This window comes from Sycon ciliatum, chromosome 4 (genome assembly GCF_964019385.1).
Source record: "Sycon ciliatum chromosome 4, ocSycCili1.1, whole genome shotgun sequence".
Lineage (NCBI taxonomy): Eukaryota > Metazoa > Porifera > Calcarea > Leucosolenida > Sycettidae > Sycon > Sycon ciliatum.
Window position 1 is genome coordinate 1,677,816 of NC_088646.1, and position 14,301 is coordinate 1,692,116.

A 14,301-nucleotide genomic window follows, 5' to 3' on the forward strand; every position below is an offset into this window, starting at 1 on the left:
AAGCACACATGGCACCATAACGGTTCATTGCCGATACTTGTATACCGGTACAAGCAAAGTATTCCAAAACACTTTATACGGCATCATAGGCAGCAAACATACACAAGGCACTTGAACACATTGTGCAAGACTGCCACTACTAAGGCAGTATTTAATGGACAGAGGAAGTGAGTCACCAAATGCGGTACTCAAAAATGCTCCTGCTATAGGAAATTAGAATTGTGACAAATCTGTTTCGAACTATACGTACACCCAGACAATCCTGGCTAAAACTAGAATACGAGAAATAGGAGAATAAAAACAAGATACAGTCACATCTTGAGGAGAAAATTAATATGATTCAGTGAAAAAAACATCACCCAGGCCCTACAGGCCAATGACAGTGTTGTGTGTTGCCTTGACGATGACCCGACACACTAGACTTAGGCTCTGTGAATCGGAGAAACCTTGCCTATCAGAGATGACTCTACTCCTATGATTGTGAAGTCCTAAACTCAAATGAAGATTCAGTATTGTAGAACAGGTTGACAGATCCAATGTGATCAATGGAGGCTACATGTGAAATGCTACAGAAAAATGATTTGATTGTATGAAGAGTGAAACGTTATGAATAGCTTTTGGGAGTCGGAATTCGTATTTCGTTGCTATGATTAGAATTTGGAGTATGTTGTCAACAGAGTACATGATGGAGGGGGGGGGGGGCTGTGTACATCACCTGCCATCTTACAGTGATGCTTTCCACCGCCTTAGCTTTTCTGCACCTTTCTCCAAGGTAGAGTCCTCCTGTAGATGCACATACCGGTACACAACACAACACATGATTCCTCTAGCTCTGTTGTTGACATACACATAGCTATGGGCATGTACACTGATAGATTGCATGCCTCATTAGTCATTACCGGCTTCAACTTCCAACGATACGAAAGTACCCACTAGTGACACAACACCAGACAAGATAAAGGGGTCAGCTATACCTTGCAGAAGCAGAAGCGCACGACTTTCTTGGCGTAGTGTTCGTGTTCCTTTGTGTAGAACGGCGAGGTTGGAATGACAGCAATGCCCTGAGAACAAACAATGGTGACGGGCCACTCATATAATGACAGCAATGCCCTGAGAACAAACAATGGTGACGGACCACTCATATAATAACAGCAATGCCCTGAGAACAAACAATGGTGACGGACCACTCATATAATAACAGCAATGCCCTGAGAACAAACAATGGTGACGGACCACTCATATAATAACAGCAATGCCCTGAGCACAAACAATGGTGACGGACCACTCATATAATAACAGCAATGCCCTGAGAACAAACAATGGTGACGGACCACTCATATAATAACAGCAATGCCCTGAGAACAAAGAGTGGTGACGGACCACTCATATAATAACAGCAATGCCCTGAGAACAAACAATGGTGACGGACCACTCATATAATAACAGCAATGCCCTGAGCACAAACAATGGTGACGGACCACTCATATAATAACAGCAATGCCCTGAGAACAAACAATGGTGATGGACCACTCATATAATAACAGCAATGCCCTGAGAACAAACAATGGTGACGGACCACTCATATAATAACAGCAATGCCCTGAGAACAAACAATGGTGACGGACCACTCATATAATAACAGCAATGCCCTGAGCACAAACAATGGTGACGGACCACTCATATAATAACAGCAATGCCCTGAGAACAAACAATGGTGACGGACCACTCATATAATAACAGCAATGCCCTGAGAACAAACAATGGTGACGGACCACTCATATAATAACAGCAATGCCCTGAGCACAAACAATGGTGACGGACCACTCATATAATAACAGCAATGCCCTGAGCACAAACAATGGTGACGGACCACTCATATAAGGGGTCGTCGCAAAAGTTTTTTGTCGTCCCTGAAACGAACATGATTCGTTTGGGGGGGAGGGGGTGCGAGCCAAAATCGCAAGTCGACCGACACTGTGCATATGACATGTACATGCATGCGATTTTCGTCGTCCAGCATAGCAAGCTGTGTTCGTTTCAGAGGGAGGGGAGGGGGTCCAAGTACGAAATGAACGATGTTCGTTTCAGGGACGACAGAAAACTTTTGCGACGACCCCTAATAACAGCAATGCCCTGAGAACAAACAATGGTGACGGACCACTCATATAATAACAGCAATGCCCTGAGAACAAACAATGGTAACAGACCACTCATATAATAACAGCAATGCCCTGAGAACAAACAATGGTGACGGACCACTCATATAATAACAGCAATGCCCTGAGAACAAACAATGGTGACGGACCACTCATATAATAACAGCAATGCCCTGAGAACAAACAATGGTGACGGACCACTCATATAATAACAGCAATATCCCGAATAGGGCTTGAAAGTGCTACGTCACAGCATAGCAACAATTTCAAAATTTCAAAAATTCAAAAACTGGGTCCACTTGGATCCAGTTTTTGTATGGATCCAAGCACATTTCAAGCGGTCTTACTCACAGCAAGGTGATGTAGCCAGTGAAACTGACTGATTTGGCTACTGGGGGCGGGGTGACAACTGGTGGCGAAGTAAAAGTCACACATGTATACGACATGAGTGGGTTGCTATGCACCCACATACTGAGGCAATAGCAAAGTCACACCTTAGTGGATCCAAAATAGAAATCTGATGTCAAATTACTACTCCCTGGCCGTTTTTGACGTCATCACTTTCAAGCCCTATACCAGGAAGCAGTTACCAAGGCAACCATAACAGTACTATTCATGGTGCAAAAGAAGGATCCAAGAGCGGGATTCGAACCCAGCACCCCTGTCTTTCCGGGACAGTGCCCTACCGATTGGGCTACCGGGGATCACACACACTCGTGGCTCCTTCTTACTACACTACTCCCCTGCCTCAACAGGCTGTGTCCTCACGCTGTATCTACTCGTGGAGGGTGCGATGGGTCGTTGTCCTTCTTGCTACATTCTGATTCAGTAGAGTGACAGTGACCATGGTAACATGCAAACACACTGATCAAAGTGATGTGTGGAGTAGGCCCAGACAGATCCTGCCGGCAATTCTTTCGGCAAAATATCGAAGAATTGAAAGACCGGAAATTGCCGGCAAAATCGGAGCAAAATATCGAGATGCTGGGTAAAATCGATGCCTGCTACTTAGATTTCCTTGTTTCTCACCCGTTCAGCGGGATACACTGCCCAGGACGAGATCATGTCACCGAAATATCACTGGGATTCACTGTGGATCGACATGATTTTGGAAGAACTCAGGGACACGTGCGAGGAAACCCGTGTTGAGAAACCGATCCTGCGATTTTTATGAAACGTTGTACAGGATTGTACGGGAAGTGGATAAATTACACGTTTTCCGGAGCAAAATGGAGCAAAATATCGAGTTTCTTGTGCCAGGCTCGGCAAAATATCGAAGATTTCGCAGCAACATTTTGCGGCAAAATATCGAGGCGAGCGGAGCAGAATCTGTCTGGGCCTAGTGTGGAGTTCAGCCACTGACTGAACAGCATGTACACTGCTGGATCAAAAGATGCGGAGTGCTCCAGGCAACACCAGCATTGTGTGTGTGTGTGTGTGTGTGTGTGTGTGTGTGTGTGTGTGTGTGTGTGTGTGTGTGTGTGTGTGTGTGTGTGTGTGTGTGTGTGTGTGTGTGCGTGTGTGCATGCATGCGTATGCACACACACATATGCATGCATATCAGTGACATTGCGTGCTTGATGCGTACCTTTTCTTCTGCCAGCCAATACACAAAGCGGCAATCTTCCGGACGGCCGTCTTCCGGTAGATTCAAACCTGGAACATAAAGCACACAATCCACACACCTCTGTCCAGTCCCTTGTCAAAGTACCCACAACCCTAGAGCATTGTTGATTTAATGAACGCACTGAGACCAAACCGAGGACCAAGCTTCAAAGTCAAAGCAAACGGAAACTTGAAAAGTGTCAAACTTCCAAACACTTCACACACTGGCAAAGCCGGTCGGTACTCGTACTTCTAATCGACAGCCAGCCAAATGCTTGCTACTTGATTTCATTAAAAAGTATGTATGGCCATGTTCAATTGCTGTGTTCATGTTTTCCTCTCTCCTTGCTGTCACGCCCTGCAGTTCTGGAATGGTTCATGTTCTGTTGTACAGGTGGAATCCTGATAATTCGAACCTCAAAATGCCAGGAAAAAACTTCTAATTATCCGGACATTCTAATTATCCAAACATGAACCCACAATACAATATGTATGTCAAAATGCTCCCATGGTCACGCAGAGTCGCGCTATGGACCTTAGACACAGATTTCACGGATACTGAACTGACCAGCACAGCCTGCTCATGCAAACTGAACTGACCAGTACAGTGTACAGTGAACTTCGAATTACACTTTGCTAACTTTGAACTATCAGCACAAATCCCACACATTTTCTATGTAAGTGGAATCTGTGGGACTTCGAATTAACCGGACATATCCAGTTCGAGGTTCGAATTATCAGAAATTTTTATGCGGGACTCGTATTGATAGAAATCGGTCCTGGAAAAACTTCCAATTAAGCGGTATGTTCGAATTAAGCCATATTCGAATTATCAGGATTCCACCTGTATTATGGCTTCGGAGTATGCTTTGTGTCTTAGCGTTGAGTTGAGTTTTCGAACTTTTCTTTCCACTTCATTTCATTCGTAATGGTGGGCACGACGACGACGAGTGATTCATGAAACGATACCTGGCGACTACAGCGTCATGCTTAGATTTTGTTCTGTCAGTGGAGCGCAGCGTCACTCCTGCAGGCGGGCACACTTGTCCCATCACAGTACCCGGTCACTTCACCTGCACACCTACCGATACACCGAGCATGCATCAAGCACAGAGTGGACAGATACGAGACCAAACGGCATACGGAGGCAGCAGATCAAACCCAACCAGCACGGAGAGGCACCGGAAATAAATAGGAAACAACACCAAACTCCCATTGCACTCTTTACACCCTGTTCTATCTCTCGGCAGAGTGCCATCACATGTTCTCCCAGATGTCACCAGGTAAGTGTCACGTGAGTATCCCATCAAGGCAACTGTCCCATTCCGCCTGTCTTTCATGTCAGTCTCAACGTGTGGTGCCCGTGTAAGCAAGCACCGCGCCGCTGTTGGAGTGGTGTTAATTGTTAAACGTACAATTACAAAGACCATTTGAAACTTCTCAGATCTGTGTGTTGTCTTCACTCTTCACAAAAACAGACAGGTGGGCATACACACAAACAGACAGATGCAGATAGAAAGGCAGACAGACAGACAAACACACAAACACACACACACACACACACACACAAACAGGCAGGAAGACAGAGAGACAGGCAAAGAGACAGGAAAAGAGAGAGACAAACAAACAGACAGACAGGCAGACAGACAGGTAGGCAGAAAGACAGACACAGGTAAAGACACATACACAGAGCAGCAACCTACCTAGGGGTTCGGCATCGACCAGTAAGAAGTAGCCTCCCTCGGGTATGATTGGTGTTAGTCCGATTTCTGCCAGCTCTTTAGACAACCAGTCACGCTTAGGCTTGAGCTCGGCCGCCAGGGAGGTGAGGTAGCATTCTGGAGTGCCAAGTCGTGACATCTCCAACTCAAGACCCTCTGCAACAGCTTCCTGCATTTGCCAAGACAACAGCAACACCCACAACAACACCAATAGCAGCAGCAGCAGCAGCAGCAGCAGCAGCAGCAGCAGCAGCAGCAGCAGCAGCAGCAGCAGCAGCAGCAGCAGCAACAACAACAACAACAACAACAACAACAACAACAACAACAACAACAACAACAACAACAACAACAACAACAACAACAACAACAACAACAACAACAACAACAACAACACAAACACAAACACCACCGACGGCGACGGCGACGACGACGACGACAACAACAACAACAACAACAACAACAACAACAACAACAACAACAACAACAACAACAACAACAACAACAACAACAACAACAACAACAACAACAACAACAACAACAACAACTCATCTCTTATTGGCCACTGACTATCGTGAGAATAAAGATTTGAAACAACAACAACAACTCAAACAACAACAACAACAACAACAACAACAACAACAACAACAACAACAACAACAACAACAACAACAACAACAACAACAACAACAACAACAACAACAACAACAACAACAACAACAACAACAACAACAACAACAACAACAACAACAACAACAACAACAACAACAACAACAACAACAGTGCCCTGATACATATCATAGGGCTCTAGTGGTGACAATCAAATTTCGTCTTAAGATTTTCCATTCTGCATTGCACTTTACTATCACAGACAGAGTGTCCATATTTTTGGCAAGCTCTGACATTCTCGGAGTTTCTCCACCATGCTGGTGTTGTGCAAGTGGAGAAGGTCAGCGAAGAGCCATGGTGCAGAGTAGTGGAGTTAACCAATCTTTCAGAGATTCTCAAAGAAAAGAAATTGTAACTAATCGTTGCACATGGTATGCGATGCACAAACACGAGCAGCAAACGTTTGTGTAGCCAATGTCACATGATGATAGGTGTGTGATACACAGTCAAGTGATACACAGTCAAGTTGGCTACTGTCAACCTTGCCAATTACAACCTAGAGTATAACAACAACTCGCGAATAACGACACCGTCTTCAGACCTAGACTGCATACTTTCAACCTCGTGAAGAACAACACTTTGTCCCGTGCCCGAGCGCGGGTCGTTATTCGCAAAGTTGCCTGTCCATGAAGATTGCCACATGACCGCAGGCTGCCTACGTGTAGTGCTCATCACTCAGTCATTACTGTTCATTACTGTTCATTACTGTTCATTACTGACCTGGAGAGGACTAGGACATGTGTACATCGACTGTCCATGGACTGAGGCAAGACACCGGATGAGCTCGGGTGGGCCCACTGTCCACCCGGTCTGCACACAACACACAACACATCAGCAACAAAACCAAAGAATGACGCTGAGGTGCACGGTGCAGAGTTTTTGGAGAACACATGTGCCTGCACGCGGGGCTGCGGGCAAGCTTTAGCAAACCGTGCAGAGACGTCACCCGACAACTGCCCATCAGTAGCAGCAGCTACCGAGGCAAGTGAACTCTTGCACAATCTCCGTGTCCCCTCCACCAACATTAAGCAGCCGGTCAAAGGAGGAGCACTGTAGCAATGATGGCCATGCACTTCACTTGCCAAAGCTAACAGTGAGGCCAAGCTTGGTGGGAATACTGAGTAAAGAAGCGGTGGCAATATCCATAACAGTAATGATGCGTACCACGCACACGCAGATGCACACACACACACACACACACACACACACACACACACACACACACACACACACACACACACACACACACACACACACACACACACACACACACACACACAAATACACACACATACCTTCCATCCAGTTGCACTGAACGTCTTGCCAGCACTTCCAACAGTGAGAGTGCGCTCTCTCATGCCCGGCAGAGTGGCTAAGCATCGATATTAGGAGCAATGGTGGCGGTGATAGAGCGATGAAAACAAACAAACACACACACACAGCATACACACACAAACACACAGACACACACACACACACACACAGTGACACACACACAAACACAGGCACAGACGCTAACAGACACACACACACACACACACACACACACACACACGCACACAGCATACACATCAGACAACACTGGTAAACATCACTACACCATCACTCACACCACTGCAGGCATGGTCGGCACCTGAAGTGGAAATTTCCCCCGCAGCTCCTCTACCATGGTAACACAACTCAGTGCCATTCTTCAGTTCATGAACTTCAAAAGTAATAGTTCCTGATGACTGAGGCGTACAACACTCACTGTCCTACAAATCTACAACGGACAATGTCAAATACTACATCTAATGATGTTGACGCCTACTTCCGGCACAAAAATCAAACAAGAACCACAGCCATGAGGTTACATTTGCATGTCTCAACTCGTGCTGCTATGCATAGTTCACTCATAGCCAGTACAGGTTATGCATGTTACATCCTCATTGGAGATGTGTTGTGTGGAATGGCACCCCAAGCACTGGCTTGACACTCAATACTAATAGTATAATGGGCTTTGTATTGAGGTGCAAGCCAGTGCTTGTAATGCAGATGACATCATCATTATTATTATTATTATGACGTCACCGACATGGCCTCAGTAGTAGAGCACATTGAGATGTGCATGTCAACGTAAAACTGGTTTGAGTGTAACCCTTTTTAATGAGGTAAACATGTTTCATCGAAATCAAAGCCTACAAAGGCCACACTGAACAAGACAGGATTTGTAGCGTTTTAACTGATGTTGTACCAGCATGTTGTACCAAGTTCGGCCTCCTCTTCTCTGTGCTACGCAGCTGAGTCCATAAAGGAGGAAACAGTTCCGTCTGCAGATTGAGTATGACTATTGATGTGTATGTTTATTTATAAAAAAAAAAAAAAAAAAAAAAAAAAAAATTTCACGGTTCGCGTGAGACTCGGCCAAAGGCCCAGTTTTCCGCATCCGCAGGAACGCCACCACCCTCTTGGATCAAGCTCCTAAACGGTGGGAGGTGAGTAGATCAGACCCACCACAAAGTGGTCAAAGACCGAAATCCCATTCACTGCATCCATGTTTCCCTCGTGCCAGGCCACGAGTTCCCAATTAACTGTGGGTCGCAGCACGGCTGGAAAAAATCCTTCTGCTTCCAAGCAGGACTTGAACCTGGTACCCTCTGTTTCTCTGTTTCTCAATCATGGTCTTAGACCATCCCACTATGCCTGCCTGCATAATAATAGCAATGAAAAATATCAATTGTGCACTCATACGACACTCATACGACACTCATACGACTCATACGACTGTTGTCTCCTCGTCGGTTATTTAAATGTTTATTTATGTTTGTTTTACAGATCAATTGGTGCTCACGAAACGCGCAAACGTGCTTTCAGCAACATGCGCAAGGCAAGATTGAGTCTAGACAACGATGAGGAGGATAGCGATGACAAGGATTTCGTTCCACCCCCCAAAAAGCCAGTGAGAATACGAGTGTTGTAGCTTAAATACTTATCTACTGTAATTGAAAGCAAAACCCATTAGTCTGTAGGGCTTGCACTAAACAGTATTGCTCTTGTATGGTCTTTGTTCTTTTAAGTCACGTCCAGTTGACCCAAGGTTAGCTGGAAAGCAAGTTCAATCCAGGACAGCTGAAACCAGTTCGGATGAAGAGGAAAGTGATAATCCGGAGATCCATAGAGTAAGTAGATATATAATGTATTATATTCTCCAAGTATTGAAATAGTGTCATTATGATGTGCTATGCCTATGCTATGCCTATGCTATGCCTATGCTATGCCTATGCTATGCCTATGCTATGCCTATGCTATGCCTATGCTATGCCTATGCTATGCCTATGCTATGCCTATGCTATGCCTATGCTATGCCTATGCTATGCCTATGCTATGCCTATGCTATGCCTATGCTATGCCTATGCTATGCCTATGCTATGCCTATGCTATGCCTATGCTATGCCTATGCTATGCCTATGCTATGCCTATGCTATGCCTATGCTATGCCTATGCTATGCCTATGCTATGCCTATGCTATGCCTATGCTATGCCTATGCTATGCCTATGCTATGCCTATGCTATGCCTATGCTATGCCTATGCTATGCCTATGCTATGCCTATGCTATGCCTATGCTATGCCTATGCTATGCCTATGCTATGCCTATGCTATGCCTATGCTATGCCTATGGATTGAATAGAATTACTTGTATTCTTCTACTTTTAATGCACCTGTAGGCAAGGTCAAGTTGTGTCCTACCTAGCACTGAGGAGGAGGATACAGAAGAGGAGGAACCATGTGCAGAGGAGGAGGAAATTTGTCTCAAGTTATACTACTGAAGTCTACCCTAGCGTTACCTTAACTTCTACAGATGAAGAAGAAGGAGATGAGCAACCATTAACTTCTACAGATGAAGAAGAAGAAGATGACCAACCAGGTGTAAGTTTATTAGATATAATTATACCTTGGATTGGTTGCTGTAATGTGTTGTCAAGACAACTATTGCCTATCAAGTAGTTTCTTACTATTGTTCTCTACTGTTGGGTTTTTCTAGATGTTTACAGGATGATCTAGTGGAGGACATATTCGGACAGTCAAGCGAGGAGGAGCAGGTGGAGCAGGTGGAGCAGGTGGAGCAGGTGGAAAAGGTGGAAAAGGTGGAAGAAGAAGTCAAATATGCCACTGTAAGTGTATGACTTATAATGTAATCAATGTTTTATTGTCTTTGCTGTAATGGTGCTTACTTTCTCTGTTTATTAGAAAGATTGCAGTTATCGAAATGTATATTTTGTCTTTTTTGTTATCTATTCCCCAGCGCCTCAACTCACAAGATAAATTCAAGTCATCTCAATTGTCACAGAGGTCACGCCAGCCATTCACGCCAAAAGATGGACGATTTCATACGAAAACGTTGGCCCTTGAGCAAGGCGAAACAACCGAAGCCGTCAGAGTTCGGCATGGGTGTCAATGGCAAGGCGGGCAAGCAATGCGTGGATAGATGGAGGACTTTAAAGAAGAAGACCCATTAATTGATGATATTATTATCACAACTGTTTAATTTATTAGAGTATACTAGCACTTGTACATTGTTGGGTAGATTATATTACCTCTTAGCACTTTATTAGAAGAGAATAACAATGCTTATTTCTTTACAATCATTAGAATAGTCATGATAACATCTTTTGCTTATTTATATATTCTAGAAGTGAAGTATTTCTTACACAAATATGCAATACAATGCAATTAACCCTTTATGGACGGATTACAAAATGTCAGTACAATTTTCAACTTTTCCATGCCATAACTTTGGTGTCCTTCACTTGATTTTCACAATCAAGGGCTCATTGGAAAGCTCTTGGCGAGAGCAACGCCAGGGTACCAAGCTCCATTATCCAGCCGCCACAAATCAGGCGCGGTAACACAGCAAAGTCGCCTCCAAGCCTGATATGCAAGCAAATTCGTCCCATCAACGCCATTCCACTCTCCTTCATATTCTAGAAGTGAAGTATTTCTTACACAAATATGCAATACAATGCAATTAACCCTTTATGGATGGATTACAACATGTCAGTACAATTTTCAACTTTTCCATGTCATAACTTTGGTGTCCTTAACCCTTTATGTACTGAAAAATTGTACACAGACTGAATTTGATCTCGACTCACCTCAAATTCTATAATTATCCGGGTCATAACTTAAGTCTCCTTTTGACGATTTTTTCAATCTTGGGCTTCCTGGAAAGCTCGTCGCAAGAGGAACACATTGAGCCCACGCTTGCCACCACGAAGGCCAAAACGCCAGCGCTACAGCCCAGCGTCTTAGCTGCAACGCCAATATTCCGACAGAAGTCGTCTTGCATCAGCCATTTCGCTCTCCTTGCTCGTAACAACTAACTGTTACTTCAAACAAATTTTACAAACTGCCATGAGTCCGTTTACCATTTTGAATGTGTTTCTACGTCATTCCATGCCCATAATGATGGGGATATCCCTCATTCAAATTTGCGCGAGCGGCTATTGAGCGACATTTGCCGCGATTCGACTTTAGAGCTACGTAACTCTGGAACCACACATCGGAGCGCTTCAGCGATTGTTTCAATGGACAGCTGGGAGTTTTCTCTTTGACCTACATATTTTTGTTTTCGGATATAACCCAGGAATGACTGAGTTACGATCGATTGAAATTTTGAAAACTTTCGATCCCAGGGGATCGAAAGTTGTACAGTCCGTACACAAAGGGTTAACTTGATTTTCACAATCAAGGGCTCATTGGAAAGCTCTTGGCGAGAGCAACGCCAGGGTACCAAGCTCCATTATCCAGCCGCCACAAATCAGGCGCGGTAACACAGCAAAGTCGCCTCCAAGCCTGATATGCAAGCAAATTCGTCCCATCAACGCCATTCCACTCTCCTTCATCGCAGAACGCTCAAATCTGTTTGAGACGATTCAAACTTCAGCCGGCTACGTCATTATCATGTGCTCAGTCGCTCAAAGAGCACACGAAAAGGGATTTCCCCCCAAAATGGCGAAATGATCGATCAAAAATTTGAATTTGCCGAGGTAAGAATATGGCGTGCGATATCTCTGGCGTCCGACATCGTAACTTTTCGGCGATTATTGCATTGGACAGCTTGGAGTTTTCGCTACCACGTAGACCCTTCGATTGTGGAATTTGCTCAAGAAACGATGGAGTTACGAAGATTTTACCGCCTGCAGACTTTTGATCATAATTATATGATCGAAACTCGTGCAGTCCGTCAATAAAGGGTTAAGAACCATTATTACATCTAAATTGCCTTTTTCCAGCAATAACACCAATGAATCTTCTTCCACTATATCAATAGTCACTATTTATTGGCAATACCGTATTTTCCGGAGTATATTGCGCACTTTAGATGTGCTATTTTAGGCCCCAAATCGCAGGTGCGCACTATGCTCCGAATATGAAATGCATGTACTTCAATGAAGATTGAAGTGCGCACCCCCAATGAAGATTGGGGGTGCGCGTTATACAAAGGTGCGCACTATACGGTACAACTTGCATAATTGAAGTACTACCCCATAATGGGTGTGCATATGCAAAATAAAGACATGCCAAAATATTATGGCAGGAAAGTAGTTTATGGCATGCCAAAATATTACGGCAGAAAAGTAGCAAACTACGGCAGGAAAGTAGCCAAATTATGGCAGGAAAGTGGGACCTTATTTTTCACGTATCCACTAGTAATTTTAATTTTTTTTTAGGAAATTTTCAATATAAGGGGTCTGCCAGTACATTTTTCTGATATGCCAACCCCAAATAATTTCTGCCAACCCCAGAAAATTTCGAACAATTGTCACTTTTCACCATCAGATTATGACGATCCCTAACCCTAACCCTAACCCTATTCCCAAGCACAGCAACATTGCTGACTCACCGATTTTGATGTGTGGCGGGCTGGTGTCGTACACGAGCCACTCGTACACTTCGTCGCTCAAACACAGCACGTCGTGCTTCACACACATGGCTGCAATCTGCTCCAGCTCGGAACGGGAGAAGATCTGGGCAATGAAGGGTAGCAGGACAAAACTGTGTTAATATAAAACATGAAGGTTTGCAGGCATAAAGTTCACTGAGCATTAAATACACGCCGTGACTGCTAGCAGAGGACAAAACAATACAACAAGAAACACGTCGCCCTTCAAAGTGAAGCTCAAGCTCATTTCAGATTATTCATACTCGACACACACTGGAAAAACAACCGCTGTTATAGCCAGAGAGAAGGTATTTTACCACTCCCTGGTTATAGCTTTTTTCTTTTTTTTACTAAGTCCACATGCTCCCGAATGAATGCGGAAAGTGGTGGCGGGGCCCTGCTGCTCAGCCGACCTTGGTGGTCTCGGCGTCTGCACAGACAAAGCGCGTCAAGAAAAATAGAGAAGGACATAGGAGACATGAGAGAGAGAGAGAGAGAGAGAGAGAGAGAGAGAGAGAGAGAGAGAGAGAGAGAGAGAGAGAGAGAGAGAGAGAGAGAGAGTGAGAAGAAAAACAAGACGAGAGCAAGACATGTATACGGAAGTGCAGCGCCTACACATCCACTGCTGAAGGATGAAGATAAAGGATACATGTAGGTTGGATAGGGAAATTGGGGTCAATCAGAACTTAAGCTAAGGAAGTCAAAGAGCGTCAGCTGCTCTCTGCCAGTCAAGGCGCAGCAGGTACTTAAGGCATCTTTCCTTGAAGGACTGCAGCTGTTGTGGGTGCGGTGCAGATCGCAAGACATGTCCGGGCAGGCTGTTCCACGTTGGAATGGCGCAACCGGGGAACCCATTGCGGAGGCTGCTTCGGGTGCGTGCCGGGAGTGTGGATTTTAGCTGGTTCTGGTGTCGCTGAGCGATCTTAGTAGCCAGCCTGGTCGATGGTCTGCACGGAGGGGGTGGGTCGGCTGGGGCTGGTAGAATGGCCTTAAGGGGATTCGTCGGGGGAAGATATGTTAGCTTGAAGAGGAGCGACAGGGATGCAACCATTCTGCGGTGCTCCAGGCTGGGAAGCCAAACTCCCGGGCCGATGATCTTTAGCGCCCTGTGCTGCATCTTGTCCAGGCGGGAGGTACTGGAGCCCATCCACACCAAGGAGCAGTACTCCATCAGAGGGCGGACAAACCCCTTGTACACAGTTGTGCCACCTCTGGCGTCTAGGAGGGCAG

The 14,301-nt window shown here is 45.1% G+C and overlaps 1 protein-coding gene across 2 annotated transcripts in view; it reads right to left on the bottom strand.

The window, feature by feature from the left end:
• Window positions 1-23: 23 nt before the first annotated feature.
• Window positions 24-14,301, bottom strand: part of LOC135813833 (kynurenine--oxoglutarate transaminase 3-like) — a 25,235-nt gene continuing 10,957 nt past the window's right edge. For both annotated transcript variants that reach the window (XM_065326852.1, XM_065326851.1), the window contains 7 exons: window positions 13,033-13,156; window positions 7,444-7,520; window positions 6,869-6,958; window positions 5,465-5,651; window positions 3,745-3,812; window positions 975-1,061; window positions 24-783 (listed from right to left, as the gene is read on the bottom strand). In XM_065326852.1, the coding sequence (XP_065182924.1) occupies window positions 724-783; window positions 975-1,061; window positions 3,745-3,812; window positions 5,465-5,651; window positions 6,869-6,958; window positions 7,444-7,520; window positions 13,033-13,156 (693 nt within the window). In that variant the 3' untranslated portion in view covers window positions 24-723. The remainder of the gene's footprint in view (window positions 784-974; window positions 1,062-3,744; window positions 3,813-5,464; window positions 5,652-6,868; window positions 6,959-7,443; window positions 7,521-13,032; window positions 13,157-14,301) is intronic.